Source organism: Artemia franciscana, chromosome 12, assembly GCF_032884065.1.
Source record: "Artemia franciscana chromosome 12, ASM3288406v1, whole genome shotgun sequence".
NCBI classification, from domain to species: domain Eukaryota; kingdom Metazoa; phylum Arthropoda; class Branchiopoda; order Anostraca; family Artemiidae; genus Artemia; species Artemia franciscana.
In genome coordinates, this window is record NC_088874.1 from 577,865 (window position 1) to 597,705 (window position 19,841).

General features: G+C 35.7%; 1 protein-coding gene and 1 long non-coding RNA gene across 2 annotated transcripts in view; one reads left to right on the forward strand and one right to left on the reverse strand.

The window, feature by feature from the left end:
* Positions 1 to 1,389, reverse strand: part of LOC136033546 (uncharacterized) — a 31,217-nt gene extending 29,828 nt beyond the window's left edge. The window contains exon 1 of the long non-coding RNA XR_010618939.1: positions 1,300 to 1,389. This is a non-coding gene — a long non-coding RNA (uncharacterized LOC136033546). The remainder of the gene's footprint in view (positions 1 to 1,299) is intronic.
* Positions 1,390 to 1,581: 192 nt separating this feature from the next.
* The window catches only part of LOC136033547 (retinoblastoma-binding protein 5 homolog), a 36,271-nt gene continuing 18,011 nt past the window's right edge, over positions 1,582 to 19,841 (forward strand). Inside the window, exons 1-3 of the mRNA XM_065714287.1 lie at positions 1,582 to 1,631; positions 14,255 to 14,280; positions 17,894 to 18,066. Of these exons, the coding sequence (XP_065570359.1) occupies positions 1,613 to 1,631; positions 14,255 to 14,280; positions 17,894 to 18,066 (218 nt within the window). The 5' untranslated portion in view covers positions 1,582 to 1,612. The remainder of the gene's footprint in view (positions 1,632 to 14,254; positions 14,281 to 17,893; positions 18,067 to 19,841) is intronic.

Sequence of the window (19,841 nt, forward strand, 5' to 3'; positions counted from 1 at the left end):
AGTAGAGTAATTGCTTCATAATACTGTAGAATTCTAGTTAATTGACTTCTTGCTATCTCTGAAAGGGTTTAGGTTAGGAAAATTAAACTTTCTGGGATGGGTCTAAAGGCTAAAGTATGTCCCAGGACAGTTTTTTTAAGTACCCACCTCCACTCCTTCTCCCCCTAGAGGACCCTGAAATTTGCCTACATGATAGGTTTATACCTATTGAAATTTTGACATAACAACATTTTACCTTAATTTCAGTTACTTGCTGTTTTTTCTCTGCCTTTAGTTCTGAAAATGCAATTCCTGTTATTTGAGTAGAATTTTGAGCCATATCAATGGTTTTTTTTTCAAAATTTAGGAAATGTAGCTATTTGCATATCTTTAAAACCTTATAAAATATAATTGAGCAAAGTTATGAAGCTGAAAACAATTTTGTTGTACTTCAATTAAGCAGAAGATCTATTTTGCAAGGTTTCACTTTTATAACACAAATATTTTTAAAGGTCATCAAAGGTCAGGGCTCTCTAGAGGGAGAAGGAGTGAAGGTAGTTGCTTCAAAATACCTTCCTGGGACATACTTTAGTCTGTAGATTCATCCCTAAAAGTTTCAGTTTTCTCACCTAAATCCTTTCTGAGTTAGCAAGAGATCAATTAATTAGAATTTTATCCAAATACCTTCCCAGGACACACTTTAGTCTGTAGTTTTATTCCTGAAAGTTTCATTTTCCTAACCTAAACCCTTTCTGAGATAGTGAGATGTCAATTAACTAGAATTTTACCCAATTTATTTGTTGATCAATAATATGAAAACAAAACATTTACCTAAAAATGAGAATAAAGTTAATTTTGAACACAAGTAAATGACAAATTTGGATTCAGGATGCAATTCTGACTATAGAGGTAAGTTTGTTTCTTAGCTAGGCTTACTTGAATAGTCTATTAATATAAACATTACAAATTTTAAAAGGCCATCAAATTCACTGCCCTTTAGAGAGGGAAGGATTGGAAGCATGTACTTCAAAACACCTTCCCAGAACATAGGCTAGCCTACTTCCATCTGCAACCCATCCCTGAAAGTTTCATTTTTCAAACTTAACCCCTTTGTAAGATAGAAAAAAGTAGCTAAACTAGAATTTTATCCAATTTTAGGCTCCAAACAGAGAAGGTGGGAGATTGACAGTGAGCTCTAAGCTAGGCCAATGGCTTCACCCTGAGATTTCATAGCTTTTCCAGCTTACCATAAAGATGATTAACTATAGCGTTACTAAAAAGTTTTCTGTTATATAATAACATAATAAAGCTAAAAAATACATCTGGTTTCTGTGTAGTATCCTGAGCAGAAAGGCAGATAGATTCTTCATGACTAAAACATTCGCAAATAATTTGAAAATAACGCTCAAGTTTTCTCTTTCAAACTGAAATCCCTAGTAGTTTTGAGGAGAAATTTTATAGTATAAAGTTTGAAAATTAGAATATAGTAGAAAATTTCTTAATTAATTTGAATCTTTTTCGTTTCCTTTTAAAACCAAAAAAACAAAATTATTATTATATTGTAAATTATTTTATTATATAAATGATTTTGAACTTCAGCCGCCAAATTTGTACTTCTTGAGACGTGTGCGAGATGAATTTGGAACTGCTTGGTATGTAGACTTCAATTAGGCCCATTTAGTTATTACATTAAATCGTAGCTTGGAGTGAATCTAAGAATTTCAGTCCTTGTAATGTTTCATAAGAGACTTCTTTAGGTTGTTTGATGTGGTTGCTTACTACATTGGGTTAAGGACTCTGGTCTTCAAAGTTATCTAGGCTACGTTTTCTCAACATTAATGTTCAAACCTATTCTAGCACCCTGAAATCGCAAAACCTCTAAAAGTTCTTTCACTTACAGCTGTATGCTACTGAAGCTCTTGTTGCAGTCATTCTCCATAGAGATTTTGCTTGAACACACCCAAATCACTGCATTTTGGAGAGTCGATTTCATAAGCTTGTTACTTGCTGGTTAAAGAAATATCTTCTATCTTGGATTGAGGAGTGTTTCTTGAAGATGTTCTTGGAATGCCCTCTAGTCACAAAACATTCTGAGGGGGGGGGGGTAACGTTTATATTAATGGGCTATTCAGATAGCTACAAACTTTATAGCCAGAATTGCATCTTGAATCCAACTTTAACATTTATTTGTGTTGAAAATGAAATTTAGCCTACTCCCACCCCTATAGGCTATCTACCAATTCAGGGTATATGTTTGTGCACCAGGGATTGGGGTAATGCTCATTTTTGATTTAAATGAATATGAAATTTAAATTCAGGTTGCAATTCTGACAGTAGAGGTAAATAAGAACCTTAACTACACACCCCTAATCTGCAAATATATAGTCTACCTTGAATTGATAGCCTATATAAAGAGGTAGGGTAAAGTTCATCTCCAATGAAAATGCATGTTATATTTGGATTCAGGATATAATTCTTGCTAGGCTATAGGGATAAGTTTGTGTGTATATATGTATATATATATTTATTTCCCATCAAAAGAAACAGATAGAGTATAAGATAAAAAACACTTTACACAAGAATACACAAACACAAGAAAAATAAAGAACAATTGGATATCTAACTACAAAAAGCAAAACCTATTGCCCAAGGATGAGTAACAATATTAGAGTTATATATGGCAATCTGGGCTATTATTGCTTCATTAGGGTTGATAATCCCATACCAACTTGTCACAATATGGTTACTTGTCCATGGTGGAAGCTATAAGAGATACTTTGCATATTATAATATGTAGACCACAATTCTTTCTTATCTTCCTTTTGGAATATCCAAATTGCATTGCATTGAATATTTGTGTATTCAATGCAATTCTGACAGTAGAGGTAAATTTGAACCTTAGCTACACACCCCTAATCTGCAAATATATAGTCTACCTTGAATTGGTAGCCTATATAAAGAGGTGGGGTAAAGTTCATCTCTAATGAAAATGCATGTTATATTTGGGTTCAGGATGTATGAAACAGAGATCTGTTTCTGCAGATGACTCTCCAAAAGATGACACGTTTCAAGCATAGACCAACCAATAGGGATCCCCAGATAAACTATGTGTTTGGCAAGCCAAACAGTAGCACCACCCAGCCTAACATCAACAGCAGACCCTTGCTTAGCATTAAATAACAATACATCTGATTTCTTTTCATTAAACTGAAGGCCTATTTTTCCATATTCTACTTGGAATTGGATAAAATTCTCCTCTAAACCATGAAGGAGGTGGCTCAGATTGAGTACATTGACAGCATAGCTTATTAACAATAGATCTATCCCATGTCAGATATGACTTAGATTGTGGTTTAACAATGCTGTTATTAAATGCAGTAGGTGATGTCAATGCACCCTGCCTTACACCTTTTTTAATGGGAAGCACCAGGTTATTTGTCAGGTTTAGTTTTTAGCTACCTGAACAATTAGTTAATATAAACCTTGCTTGGAGGAGAGGGCAAAGGGACAAGAAAAAATATTTTTGCAGGCCATAATCATGTTTCCTATGGTATGTGAGAATAAGAAGCTTCAAATGATGTTTAATGCTCTTTGTATGACATCTGTTTGAGGCCTTGTCCATTGTGGTGGCTCTTTGTTGTTCTCCTTCTAGTAGGCCATTTCTTTGTTCTTCTTCAAGTAGGGTGATGCCAGGGACATTCCAACCTCACACAGGCAAAACTAGTCCCCTGAAGAGCTTGACAAATACTTTTTGGCATCTGCTGGAGATGGTTCTTTTGATTATTCTGAGAGGTTTGAGGGCAGAAAACAATGCAGATTTTGTGTTGGTGCTGAACCTAAGTTGATCATCACTGATGACTCCAAGATTTCTTTCTTTAGAAACAGCAAAGAGGGGGTGACCTTGGAGATGGTACTGCTGATGTGGTTTTCAAAATAGATTTCATGACTTGAAAAAGAGGATTCATGTACCAGCCCAAGTCCCAAGAATGTCAAGATCCTTTTGGATAAATTACAGGTCAGAGGGTGTAGTTGCAATACCAATAAGTATTGAATCCTCAGCATAAAGAGTGAGGAGGTTCAAGAGAAGGCTGGGTACATCATTTATACAGAAGTTGAAGAGACTTTTGTCTAATAATGGTCCCCTAGGGAAGGCCTCTTAAAACAGTTGTACATGAGGAGAAATGTGGTACACCTTGAAAGTCATAAACTCTTACATCATGTGTTATTTCCGAAAGGATACTTTGCATCCACTACACAATGACATCTTCAACAGCTGCTGCTTTTAGATTGGTGATGAGGAATTCTTGACAATCCCTGTCAAATGCTTTTGAGATCCAAGAGCACCATGTTGACAGGGAAATCTTTATCCAACAATGACGTGGCATACCCATATGTTTGTATTTGGTTAGTATCAATGGTTCTTAGAGATCTGAAGTCATGTTGAGTGGAAGTGAGTATGTTGTTAAGTTCAAAGTACTGAATTAGAACTCTGCTAACAAATCTCTTGGGAACCTTTACAACTGCTGAATTGATGGGATGGTATTTTTTGTGGATTGGTGTTATTTAGGATGTTTACCAATCTGATGGTAGCTCTGCATTTTGTAGGGACAACTGGAAAAGTCTGCACAGGGAGAACTGAGAACATGCCTGTACTCCTTGAGAAGCCTTGGGTGTATACCATCAGGTCCTTTGGATTTGTTAACATCAAGCTTATCATGACTGGCTAAGACTATTTCTTTAGTAAATGACAATTCAGGCATTGGATCTGGTATTAAGTCTGATGGTGTTTCAGGAATTGTTGGACAGGTTTTGATGGTGAAAGCAGAGGTAAAATAGGTACTCAATACATCAGCCTTGTCTGTGGGTGTGTTATGCTGTTGTACTTGAGGTCAGGAATGGTGTGACAGTTAGGGCTTTTAACAGAAACATGTCTCCAGAAGGATTTGGAGTTTGCTTTGATATCTGTGGCAAGTTTCTCCCCATGTTCAGACTTAAGTTTCCTAATTGCATTGGAGGCAAGTTTCCATGGCCTTGGATACCTCTGCCAATTTCCCTGTGCTTTTTTCTCTTTGTACCTTTTCCAGGCTATAGCTTTCCTATTGATTGTTCTGTTTGCATCTTTTGTGAGGAATGGAAGTGTTTTTGGTAAAAGACACAGGAGTGCTTCTTATCAGTCAATAGGAAGGCTTCCTTAATATTTGTCCATGATTTATTGCTTAGTAATACAGAAAAAAAAACTAGCAGTAAAAGTAAGGATAAATATTTAGCTTTTGACCTCTAGTGAAGGAAACATGCTGTAACATAAAAGTGTGCTAGTACCATTTGATTCCCTATTCAATGCTGTTTCCAACTATCATGGTCAGGTTTTTGGCCATGAACCCACCCATAGTTATTCCACGAATATTCCTAATATAGGCTATTTCTTCATTAATTGAATGTCACCTATTCAAAATCATAGGTTTTTGTTGAAATGTGTTTTCAGCAGTCTTGACTTTATGAAATCAGGACTTGTCTGGAATTGTTTGTAATATTTACCAAAATATTACTTAGAATTGTTTTGAATTGGGGATAGTAATGGAAGGAAACATTCATAAGTTAACCAAGTTAATAGCCTAGAAAGATGATGCATAGGCCAGGTTATTATGAAGTAAGAATTTTATTGCTTTGGTTTTAATGGGGCAGGGTTTCATTTGCTGCATTTTATTACAATTTGGCATTACACCATATGCCATTCACTCTCATTATTTGCCCCCAGACTCATATACCATGCTAAAATTTCCTTTTCTGTTTATATTTTACACTTGTCTGGTCTTTTGTTCTGTTGTGTATCCTTTACTCTAATGGTTCTGCATCTAAACCCTATTTTGAATTTCCTCCAGTCATATAGAATACTGGATTTATCTTTGCTATCAAAAATGACATTCAACTTATTTGAGCTAGTTGCATTATAAAAAACAAAAATGGAAATTCTAAATGATTGTGACAGGAAAAACATTCAGTCTCCAACGTTTGTAATCTCCCACCCTTTGAGTGTCCCACACATTCCTGAAATGAATTTCCCTATTTTGCTAGGAGAAATTTGGAATCTCAAAAGCTCAGTGTTGGTGATAAATCAGTACACTGCAGGGGTCAACCTGTCAGCTTTTCCATCAACAGCCACAGCCTAAAACAAAAGAGACTCCAACTTGCTCTGTCATCATAGAAGACATTCCTTGCATAGACCCTTTGTCCAGACAGCAGATATTTAGTCAGCTGCAATCCAAAGATGGGTTACAAGGGGTCAAGAAGTGAAGAAATAACAAGCTACAAGTCAAATTTATTGACACCATTAACACTAATGCTTTTTGTTTGGAGGTTTCTACTGCTCTCTACAAAATTACTAAATGGTAGCCTAAACAATATCAAATGTAAAGCAAAAAACAATTCAACATTATAAGAGGTCTTTCTGTGGACATCAGTGCAAGTTTGCTGGCAGTACACAATCCAAACCTCATAGAGGAAGCCTCGCACTTTGGCCAAACCAAAACTGTCAACTGGACTTTCAATAATAGGCAGTCATTGAACTTGGTGTTTTTGAGCAGAACTAGATTGGGATATGATTTCTTCCAAGTGGCCAAGTACAAGCAGGCCCCACAAAGGTGCTTTAGGTGCCAAAGCTTTGACCACCTTATTGAAAGCTGTAGAAGTGATCCCAGATGTGCTATATGTTCCAGACCTCACACCAGTAGCAAGGACTCGCCATGTAATGCAGGATCCAAATGTATTTTGTGCAATGAACCACATGTCTGTTTTTGGTTAAAATGTCAGAAAGTAAAAGAAATTTTGAGAAATAAGAGTTACTCATGAATAGTTCTATAAAAGCTCTAAGCCTGAATATTAACTGGTGCTACAATAAAGAAAAGGCTCTGGATGATCTTCTTTAACTGTACAATGTGCTATTCATTCAGGAACATATGCTCTCTGGATTGAATGCAATTTTCTTAAATAGATCCAAAACTCATGACCTGTTCATACAGTCTACTAAGTTAACAGCAGGGCGTCTATCCGGTGGCCTTGCAACATATACAGGGAAAGAATTATTAGCAGAGTTGTCAATTAAAAATAGTAACTTGTTGTCTGTTTTTGCTCTGGGTACTGAGTAAATAAATACATATATGCCCAATAATAACAATAATGATATCTTGCTGACAAAGTTTTCTAAAGCATCTGATGCAGTTTGGTGACATCTGGGATCTCTTGAGCATAATGAGAGAAAATGGGTTATAGTTTGTGACTTCAACTACGATCCAGCAAAAGACAATATCCACTCTGACATTTTTCTAAATTGTACCTGCTTGGTCTACCTGCTTCCTTTCAAATTTGGCCTCAGTCTTTGATTTTACACACATCCATTCTAGTAGACATACATCCAATATTGACCATGTTTTGTCATGTAGATCCATTCCTTGTCTCTGCCACAGTGTACCCAGATGATCCAGTTAAGGATCATCTTGGACTATCAGTTCATCTACAGCCATCACAGAACATTAATATTCAAAAGATGGTGGGTGCAGAAGAAGAATTAGAATGAATGTGATGCTGACTTGCATATGGCCACTGTCTCCTCTATTCTTTCTTGCATCAAAGTGCCATTCCACTTACTATGCTTCAATCCTCCTGAAACTTCTGCCATGATTGATCTTAATGCTTATTATTGTCAGATTGTTCTTGCCATTAAAGTGTCCAAATCAACAGCAGCCCCTACTAGGAGTGTAAAGATTGGCACAGAAAGACAGAGATGGTCCAAGTCTGTTGAGCTTCAGACAGAAAAGCAATGCACAAAAAATGCAGATGAGCATTTGGATTGCAAGTGGAAGACCTGTATACGGGAATGTTTTTGAGTTGAAACAGAGCACTAAACAAAAATACCGCACTATCGGACAACATTTCACTGGAATTCAGACATCATGGCAAAATATAATTGGAGCTGATGGAAGTTCACCTAGTTGTTTTTTGACTATAGATGATTTGAATTCTTATTACACGTCAGTTTACAGGATCGAAAATATTGCCATAAGCAAATATTATGAAGAGGAGGTTTCTAGCTGCCTTGGATGTTTTTTAGGACAGGATTGTGGTGTTGCCATATCACTGAAACAGATTAAAACCTCCGTAAGAAAAGCTGTATCTAAAGGTAAGAACAGGATAGATGCTGATGACCTTTTAACAATGCACTTTAAAAACTTACCTGATAGCTTTTATTCTCATCTATAACTTCTTTTCCAGATGTGCGTCATGATTGGCATTGTTTCCAAGAGTTTCCTAAAAGGAATTATAACATTAATTGCAAAGAAAAGGAAAAACACCAGTGACTGTAAATCTTACAGACATATCAGTGTATTGTTCATTTTGAGTTAAATATTTGAGTATTCTTTTTTCCCCGATCTAGACACTGGACTTTTTGGAGATAACCAGTTTGGATTCCAAAAGGGTATTGGTTGCCCAGAAGAACATAGATCACTAGCAAACATGCTAAGGGATTTGGAGAGTAAAAAATCACCTCTTTATGTGTGCACTGTTGATTTATCAAAAGTGTTAGATAGTATTAATCACATGCAATCTCTTAATGCTCTATTGCAAAGTTGCATAAATATGAGTATTGTCAAAACTATAAAATTTTGGTCAACGGTAATTTTATAGATTTTGTACTATTGTAGGTTTACTTTAGATGATGATAATTCTAACAAGCCCCAAGACTATTAGGTTTCATCACTTGCATTTCCATGTGCTTGTGGTAGTTAAATTGATAGTCAATTGCCATGCTCCCTCTGATGAAAATATGCTAAACAAGGTGGATGTTATTCAAGCAAGGTAGCCTGAACAATAGTTGAGCAGGAGAAAATAGATGAATTATTTTTATGTCGGATCAACACTAGATAATTCTGGATGATTGTTGGATAATCATTAATATATAAGTTAAACAGTGTTTGTCCTAGGATGTAACCCTACAGGGCACTAGGCTTGAAGTGAAAACCATGCCTATGTTTTCAATGAGCTGGGAAATGTTGAGAATATCCAGAGAACAAGTCTGTAATCCACAATCCCACAATTTAATGAGGCCAACATACATGGATATCCACAGGAAGATCTAGACTAATCAGCTTTGTGATTTCATTGCAGGTGTATGCCAAGATTTCTCAAATGTCTACCGGTATGACTTTTCTTTAGCCAAAACTGATTTTAACTAAATGAACCATAGTCTAGTTTCAAAAACAACAAAACAATTTTGGTTTGGTCTTGCTCTACCTAAAGAGAATCACTCTTCTTATGTCTTTATGCCTAAGAAAGTAATTAGGCGTCTTTATAGGTGTACATCAAATCAGTCTCAGAGAATATTTTTCTCCTAAACTATGCGGAGTCGTTTTTTCCCGAGCTAGACACTGGGCTTTCTGGAGATAACCAGTTTGGATTCCAAAAAGGTGTTGGTTGCCCAGAGGCACATAGATCACTAGCAAACGTACTAATAGATTTGAAGAGTAAAAAGTCACCTCTTTATGTGTGCACTCTTGATTTATCAACAGCTTTAAATAGTATTAATCTTATGTAATTTCTTAATTCTCTATTGCAAAACTGCATAAATATGAGTATTGTCAAAACTACAAAATTTTGGTGTGCAAATTCGACAGTATCTGCCAAATGGAGAGACACAGTTTCAGAACCAATTAAAGATAAAAGAGGCATGAGGCAAGGGAGTGTTCTTAGTCCTGTCGTTTTCAAACATGTAATCTTAAAGATTCTGAACCACATCTCTTCCACTTCACGTTACTGACCTATTTAATGTAGTTTAAGCTAATGATGTTCCTTTTCTCAGAAAGAATTGATCAGGAATCCGTGAGAAGTCTGTCATAAAAGTGATACTGAATAGACGATATTTTTTTCCAATAATGACTTTTCTTTTTATTGGTGTATTTTTTTTTCTTTTATTTTTTGGTACTTCACTATAATCTTTTGCAGATGGTGGGTAAATAAATCCTTATTATTATTATATAATATTCATCTCTGGAAGTATGTGCATGGGTAATTTTTGAAATTATTAATGTAAAGAAAGGAAAATTTCTTCAGATATGCTTTGTTTTCAGTAAAACACAAATAATGCTCTGGCTTTAGAAGACTTAGGGGGCATTTGTTATGGTCCCTTTTTTTGTTTTTTTTCATGTTTAGTCATTCATGTACTTTCTTTTCATTTAAATTTCAATTATTTGCGTTGCTAATGTGTGTTTGTTTTTACCTTGAATTATTTGATACCTTTATTGATGCTTTTCTTTTGTTTTCATATAGCTCTTTGCTTTTCTCTGAAAATTTATTGTGGAAAGTGTTTTTTTTTTTTAGATTATTATAAAAAAGTAAGAAATTTTTTATTAAAATGTTTTCTTCAAAAGTATTGTATATAGCAATGGCTATATCCAGCCTGATTAGGGGATAGGGGCTAGGGTGTGATTAACAGCCATAATGTCGGGGAAAAATATTGAAGAGAGAATCACATGGTACTAATTTTTTATTAGTATAATTTTTCCTTTGACTGGGACTGAATGTGACAAATAATAGTAGCAACTGTAAGCATTAGCTTGACATTGCTAAACATGACAACAAAACAGTAAGAAATTAAACAGTTTGACATTAAAGAAAACACATAAATTAAACAAGAAAGGTACAAAGAGAAATGCACAAACAAGAGAAAAAAAAAATCAAATTGAGCATAAAACATATCACACAAGGTTAAGCATATTCTTACTGATCTTGGACAGTATATAATTTTCATAAAATGCTTAATGCTAAACTTGGTTCCATGTTTTGTAGCTCTGCATAAGAAGAAATGCAGACCAATTCTCATCAAGTGTTACCAGGGAAAAATCCTGAAAGTCTGTTGTCTTGTCGAAGCATACATAAACATCACGCAAAAATAAAGCTATAATTGTTGTCAGTATTCCTAATTGCTATATGATCATTAAGCGAATCAGCATGGTCTCTTCAGAAATGAAGAGAGGATGCATAATCAAGTAGGTGGCAAACACATGGAAGAACTCTAGTAGTTCTTTTCTGTGCAGACTCTATCTTGAACTAATCAATCTTGCTCAGTTGATACTAAGCATCGGCACTGTTTCTGTTTTTGAGAAAAACAGAAACAGAAAAAAACAGTTAGAAAAAAAAACAGAACAGAAACAGAAACAGGTCAAACAAAAACAGGTGACCTGTTTCTGTAATCTGTTCTGTTTTTCGAAAAAACAGAAAACAGCTGTTTAAAAATAAAAAACAGCTGTTTTAACAGCTGTTTTTCCTTACTTCTTCTATTTCTAATAGGAAAGAAAACATCTTCTTGTTAAATCCTTTTAGTCACGTACAAAAGATGAGCAACTTCGTGCAATTCAACACACTAGCGTATTTTTAGAGGGGGGGGGGGGCGAAATTTGTCATAAAATGTGTCCAATCGGGTGATACCAACGCTATATTCCTTTCAAGCTTAAATGTCATTTATAATTGACAATTTACCCTAGTTGCTCTTAGACCGTTGCTTTAGCGGTAAACCATTGGTCAAAGCATATACCAACACTATATTCACCGCTTAAAGCACGGATGCTTTCAAGCCGAGGCTACTTAGACCGCTGCTTGCTAATATATACCAGACAGACACAGAGTCATCCCATCTAGCTTATGTCCACCGCTTAAGTTAGAGGCTATTTAGACCGTCGCTATAGCGGTAACCCATTGCTCTAAGCAAATACCAACGCTCTATAACGCTCTATGGTTAGACCATTGCTCAAGTGGTAATAACCCTCCGCTACACACATATCAAGGTGCCTAGGTTCACCGCTTAAAGTACGGATGCTTTCAAGCCGTGGCTTGTTGGACCGCTGTTCTAGAGGTAACCGATTGCTCTAAGTAAATACCAACGCTATATTCCTCTTTTATATGGGATTTCATTGAGCCCATGTTTGCCACTTAAAGCACGAATCCTTAAAGCTGTCAATTGTTAGACCCTTGCTCAAGCGGTAATAGCCATCCGCTACACATATACCAACAGTAGAGACATTGTCATATGGGGTTCCCATCTAGCCCATGTCCACTGTATAGCATTCAAGCTTCTCTCTCTTTCTCTATCTCTCTCTTTCGCTCAGATTTACCCCAGCGTAAATTAGCATGAGAGGTTGACTCTAGTTGAGCATTGTGGAGTGACATGCATGAGAGGAAAATTTTCAAGTAGTCAACCCGTAGTCAACCCGCGTGTGTTCCCCAAGGAGAACCTCCAACAGGTTGACTCTATTTCGGCATTGTCAAGGGACATACATGCACGGAGAGGTGCAGCATAAATGGGAGACAGTCACAACGGCAATCAAAGGGGTAAAATTAACCTTGACTGGGTTGCCCACTTAATTGGACAATCTGTCTTAGCTTTTTTCTACAATTGGCCATGACTTTGACTTTTCCCACAAGTATTCCCTTTTTGTTTAAATTCAAAAATCAACGGTATCATGGTATCATGCCCGCTAGATATGCGTTTCGGTACGGTAGGTACGGGTAGGTATCATGCGTTTCGGTATCATGCCCGCTAGATAGCGCGGCATTTGAAAAAAAAACAGAAAAAAAAACAGAAAACAGATAAAAAAAAAACAGAAACGGAAAAAAACAGATGAAAAAAAAAACAGAACAGAAACAGAAACAAGTCAAACAAAAACAGGTAGCCTGTTTCTGTTTTCTGTTCTGTTTTTTGTAAAAACAGAAACAGGCAAGAAAAAACAGAAAACAGAAACAGTGCCGATGCATAGTTGATACCATACTAATGAACAATAATGGGCAACTGATTTATGAATTGTCAAAATTCCTAAATTTTAATTTCTAAATGTCTAAATTTTAAGTTAAATTTAAGAAATAGTATTTACTATCATAAGAGATGTAGTGAGCTCTACTAGTTACCACAATAGAATGACAATTAAATTTTAAGTCTTCATCACAGTATATGTCAAGATCTGCCAGCTATAGGCATAAAGAAGGAAGTTCCCGAGTTGGCGGTGATACTTATAGGGGATAAAAAATAAATGGTTGGAATTCATTGGGGAAAGTTTCAGATTTCTGTTTTTTAGGTTTTAAGCAAGTTAATGTGATTTTTCTTCAAGAACAGACCTCCGTCTTATACTTTTACTTTCCGAAAGTCTATTGTTGATCTGCTTGGTATTGTTTGTAATAAAATATGTGCAGACGATTCATGAATGAGCCCATTTTATTGTCTCAAAATAGAGGTTCTGTATAAGCTGATATGGGCAGATGTTATTATTTAATTCAAGTCTGGAGGCTAGACTTCAATTTCAAATAAGCACAAGTGCATTCATTTTGTTATACAAATCAAATCAGCGTAGTACTTTATCTGTCATGCAGAAAGCGCTAGGGAGGCCACTATTTCAACAATGGTTAAGAAAGATTTGTGCATCATTGTAGACTTCAAGTCGGACTTCAAAATAATACATGTGTGTTGTCTTCCCACTAAATAGGGCGACCAAAACAAAGCTGAGGTGATAAGGGGAAGGAGGAGTTGAGCAGTGAAGGATATGAATTTTTATTTAACCATTCAGTCTTTAAAAATTAAAGATCTTGATTATCTACCCATATAAACATGGTAAATAAGCTGCTAAATTCTCATTCTCCAAATCAGTTTTTGCTTGATTTTTATTGGGGGTTCTGAAACGTGATTAGTGAGGAACTGCATAGGCCTAGGAAGTAAGATTTTTTAAATGACTCAATGTCCTTGATCTATGTAATTAGGTTACACAAATCATTCTTTTTTTCCATAGAAAAACTTATATATGTCTAAGCCAACCACAAAAAGTTTTAATAAATATTTCAGAAAAGGGACTTCTCTACGTTTGTTGGTTAAATTTTTATTTTTTATTTGTTTTGAAGATATTGGGAAACTCTTTAGGAAAAACAAAAATGCTCTATGCTTTAATTTAAAGTTTAGAATTTGATCAAAGGATAGATTTTTTAGGCACTGGCTGCCTCCATAATTACCATTTTTGTATTAGGGTAGGTTTTTCATGGTTTGGTACTTCGACTGCTTTGTATTTACGTTTTTAGAGCTACAGTGCTACACATGAATCCACGCACTTGTCACAGTTGACAGTTGTATGGCTAAAAAAATTCAGGCTTGTTTTATGTTTATGCATCTAGATAAACAGTATTATTCTGCATAATGACTCTAGGATTCTAGTATATGGGCTTAAACTGATTGTTGCCTCTTTTTTTCTAGAGTCATTTGTTCAGAATTACCCAGAAGTAAGTACTTTTATTTATGAACTTATAAATTTCAGCTTGAAGGTAAGAATTCTTCTATAGAAAAATAGGTCGTTCAAAAATAAATGTGATGTAGCTTCAGCTACTACCTTCTTAAAGTAGCCCTATGCCTGGATATTTTTACTTAAATTTTCTTATGCCACTTTAGTTCCTTGTTTTCATTTTTTTCATTCCTTTAAAATCACTAACATACATAGACCTATGTATTTTAAGCTTTAGATATATATATATATATATATATATATATATATATATATATATATATATATATATATATATATATATATATATATATACATATCTGTGATAAAAATTAATACAGCAAGAGAACTGGTTTTTATGGCACTTGGTATTAACCAAGTGACATATAGCAATCCCCAATTCTGTCGGTCTGTCAGTCCTGGTTTTGCTACTTTAGGCACTTCCAGGTAAACTAGGACGATGAAATTTGGCAAGCGTATCAGGGACCGGACCAGATTAAATTAGAAATAGTCTTTTTCCCGATTTGACCTTCTGGGGGGAGGGCCGGTTAATTCGCAAAGAATAGAAAAAATGAAGTATTTTTAACTTATGAGCGGGTGATTGGCTCTTAATAAAATTTGATGTTTGGAATGATATTGTGTCTCAGAGCTCTTATTTTAAATCCCGACCGGATCTGATGACATTGGGGGTGAGTTGGAGGGGGGAAACCTAAAGTCCCGGTTTTGCTACTTTAGGCTCTTCCAGGTAAGCTAGGACGATCAAATTTGGCAAGCGTATAAGGCACCAGACCATATTAAATTAGAAATAGTCGTTTTCCCGATTTGACCATCTGGGGGGGAGTGGGGGGCTGGTTAATTCAGAAAAAATAGAAAAAAATGAAGTATTTTTAACTTATGAGAGGGTGATTGGATCTTAATGAAATTTGATGTTTGGAACTATGTTGTGTCTCAGAGCTCTTATTTTAAATTCCGACCGGATCTGATGACATTGGGGGGAGTTGGAGGGGGGAAAGCTAAAATCTTGGAAAACACTTAGAGTGGAGGGATCAGGATGAAACTTGATGGGAAAAATAAGCGCGGGTCCCAGATACATGATTGACATAATCGGAACTGATTCGCTCTCTTTGGGGTAGTTGGGGGGGGGGGGGTATTTCTGAAAAATTAAATAAAAATGAGGTATTTTTAACTTACGAACGGGTGATCGGATCTCAATGAAATTTAATATTTAAAAGGATATCGTATCTCAGAGCTCTTATTTTATACCCGACCAGATCTGGTGACATTGGGGGGGAGTTGGGAGGGGGAAACCTAAAACTTGGAAAACACTTAGAGTGGAGGGATAGGGATGAAACTTGGTGGAGAAAAAAAAACACGAGTCCTAGATACATGATTGACATAACCACAACGGATCCGCTCTCTTTGGGGTAGTTGGGGGGGGGGGGGTTAATTCTGAAAAATTAGAAAAAATTAGGTATTTTTAACTTACGAACGGGTGATTGGATCTCCATGAAATTTGATATTTAGAAGGATATCGTGTCTCAAAGCTCTTATTTTAAATCCTGACCGGATCTGGTGACATTGGGGGAAGTTTGGGGTGCGGAAACCTAAAATGATGGAAAACGTTCAAATTGGAGGGATCGGGATGAAACTTGGTTGAAAAAATAAGCAGAAGTCTTGCATACGTGATTTACATAATTGGAACGGATCCGCTCAATTGGGGGGAGGGGTAATTCTGAAAAATAAGAAAAAATGACGTATTTTTAACTTACGAAGGAGTGATCAGATCTTCATGAAACTTCATATTTAGAAGGACCTCGTAACTCAGATATCTTATTTTAAATCTCAACCGGATCAAGCGTAATTGGGGGGGGGGGGCAGTTGGGGGGACTTGAAATCTTAGAAAATACTTAAAGCGGTGAGATCAGGATGAAACTGGATGGGAAGAATAGAAACCTGTCTAAGATACGTGACTGACATAACTGGACCGGATCTGCTCTCTTTGGTGGAATTGGGGGGGGGGGGGGTAATTTTGAAAATCGCTTTAAAGTTCTAATTTCAAATTCCGACCAGATCCTGTGACATTCGGGGGAGTTGGAGGGGGAATCCGGAATTCTTGGAAAACATGAAAATTGGGGTATTTTTATCTTACGAATAGATGATCGGATCGTAATGAAATTTGATATTTAGAAGGAATTCATGTCTCAGAGCTCTTATTTCAAATCCCGACCAGATCTTTTGACATTGAGGGGAGTTGGAGGGGGAAATCTTGGAAAAACACTTGGAGTGGAGGAATTGGGATGAAGCTTGGTGGATAGAATAAACAAATGTCCTTGATACGTGATTGACAGAATCGTACTAGATTCGCTCTCTTTGGGGGAGTTGGGGGGAGGGGTTCAGTGATTTGGCGAGTTCGGTACTTTTGGACGTGCTAGGGCGATGAAAATTGATAGGCGTGTCAGGGAGCTGCACAATTTGACTTGATAAAGTCGTTTTTGCAGATTCGACCATCTGGGGGGCAAAAGGCAGAGGAAAAATTAGAAAAAAATAGGTATTTATAACTTACGAGTGGGTGATCGGATCTTAATGAATTTCTATATTTAGAAGGACTTTGTGACTCAGAGCTCTTATTTTAAATCTTGACCGGCATTAAGCCTCTTATTTTCCTTTTTAAATCAATCTATTGATTCATAGAATTTTGTTAGAGCTCATACCATATGATCTCTTGGCTCTTAGCTCTTCTCGCCTCGTCACAAGTGCCATATGAGCTCTTAGCTCTTGTTTATGCTGATTCCAAATATATAAAATTTATTATTCTTAATGTCACCCATCGTAAGATACAAACCAGACAAAATATGCCATGATTTTCAAAAAAGAAGAGAAACATCCCTTAAAGTTCAAGTGATCCTAGTAAAATTCACACTATTAAATTCAGCATATCAGATAAGTGTAGAGATTTCCCCTACTGTAGAGATTTCAAGCTATTGTGTACAAATATGTTGAAATTTACATAATATTTCCCCCCACAAGGAAGATCACATTTTTATGCTAATGTGGTGTTTCTTTTCTAGGAATGATTGTATTGAAATAGTAATTCTAGAAGATTGAAAGAGGGCTCATTTGAACAGAAATTAAAAACTCTAGTTCTATTTTTGATAGACAAGATGTGATTATGCAGGAATAAAATATGGTTTTTCAAAATCAAATGCATTTTTTGTCATCTATCATATATGACAGAAAATTTGATTGAACATGCAAATTTTGTCAAAAGTTTTCATTACAATGAATGAAAAAAGTCGCAGTGACTAAACAGAGAGAAATAGTGAGAATATAACAATACTTCAATAAATATCCAGAAAAGTAATTAGTTTAAGAAATTGAAGAAATTAAGACAATTTTGTGTATATGATTAGCTTAATCTATAAATTTTTAAATTGGCTCACAGGGTATACAGGACTCACGTATATAAATGTATTTACATTTTCTTCGAAAGTATTAGGCCTAGTCTCGTATTTAATTCTAAGTTATGGACTGTATAAAGCAAATTTTCGGATGCCTCGTTTTCACAATAGCTAAATGATACGATAAAAGAAAGTATTAACATTGATTTGTTTCAGGAATTTGATGGCGTTCTAGACTGCATATCTGTTGCAGTGACCTGCACTTTTAATAGGCTTGGTACGCTTTTGGCTGTAGGATGTAATGATGGAAGAATTGTTTTCTGGGATTTCCTAACAAGAGGCATTGCCAAAGTCATTAGTGCCCATGTGCATCCAGTATGTTGCGTCAGGCAAGTAAATTCAAAGAATTACCAGAGAAGTAACTCAATGGCTTTTGCAGCTATCTTGGGGAGCTAAATTTTTACGTATAAAATTTGTTCAGGGTGGAAAATATATGACAGAGAACCATGGTGAAAAGAAGCTACAAGAAGACATTGAAAACTCAGATAAGAGGGACACGTGAATTTAATATATATTTGGTGCTTAGTTTCTTTCTAGGCCTTTTAAAAACTCCCATGGGCTTGAAATCAATTTCAGCTACTGACTACTGTTTAGGCGTAGCCATGAGTGGGGAGAGCTAGGGCCGACTTGGAACCCTTAACCAGTACTATCATTTGACTACTATACTAATTTTTTTTTTTAATTTAGTTCTATGAAAGTAAACAAATCTAATTGACAAAATACCAAAAATCAACAAAATATAAAAATTAAAGGGTTAGAATGGGTTTTGATATAAATTTTATGCCGTTAAAAGAGTCCCCCAAAAAATTATAGTTTTTAATTTTTGCTATATAATTCTGGTAATGAGCGCAAGGTTTGTTTTGCTAGAACTTGAGGTATACTCGCCCAGGCTGCATATAGTCCGAAAGTTTATATATATGTATATATAGTAAATACGTTAGGGAATAATCACACTTTATTTCGCTAATCCTACACAACGAATTAAGTTGTCACAATGCTTGTTCTGCACCAAAAATTAATAAAGGGAAATTTTCGTTTATTGAGTGATGTATTCATTTTCGGAAATCTGGTATTAAAATGAGAAAAAACAACAAAGGTCAATATCTTTCATCCGCAAATTGTATCTCTTTGTCTTTTCCAGCCTTTTAGCGCTGGTGCTTTGATTCTCCTCTAGAAAATGTCGTAATAGATTATTCTTTGGTGCGCTACTATTTTGGTGGTTCTTCATTAGAAACCATCGAATTTCTTGAAGTCTCGAAAATATTAAGGATATGAAATGGCCGTTGTATCTTCAACCTGAGGATGCTTAACGGCAATCTTTAGATTTTGCTCTCTTGGAGGTTTTCTTTAGATGGTGATAGTTCTAACAAGCCCCAAGACTCGATTAGGTTTCATCACTTATATTTCAGCGTGCTTGCGGTAGTTAAATTGATTGTCAATTACCATGGTCCCTCTGATGAGAATATGGTAAGCAAGGTAGGTGTTATTTTGACTCAATTGCACAAATTTGCATTTTGAGGGGTTCTACTGGGATGCTATAGCCCAATAGAAGTGAACTTACACATTGTATCAGACTCAGTCTGAACAATAGTTGAGCTAGAGAAAATGGATAAATTATTTTTATGTCATTTCAACACTAGGCTAGATAATCCTGGATGATTGTTTGAAAATCATTAATATACAAGTTAAACATTGCTTTTCCTAGGATGTAATCCTGCAGGACACTAGGCTTGAAGTAAAATCCATGCTTCTGTTTTCAATTAACAGGGAAAGTGTTGATAATATCCTGAGATCAAATCTGCAATCGCACAATTGGATGGGGCCAATATATATGGAGCATTTGATAAAAGAGCTGGTTTGCTACTTTATCAAAAGCATTTTCGTGGTTAAGTAATATGATATCTACAGGAAGATCTTGACTAATGAGCTTGAGAAAATAGATTAATTATTTTTATGTCGTCTCAACACAAGGTTAGATAATCCTGGATGACTGGGTTAATTGTAACTAAATGAACCATAAGAGTCTAGTTTCAAAAACAAGAAAACAATTTAGGTTTGGTCTTGCTCTACCCAAAGAGAATCTCACTTCTTAGGACTTGATAAC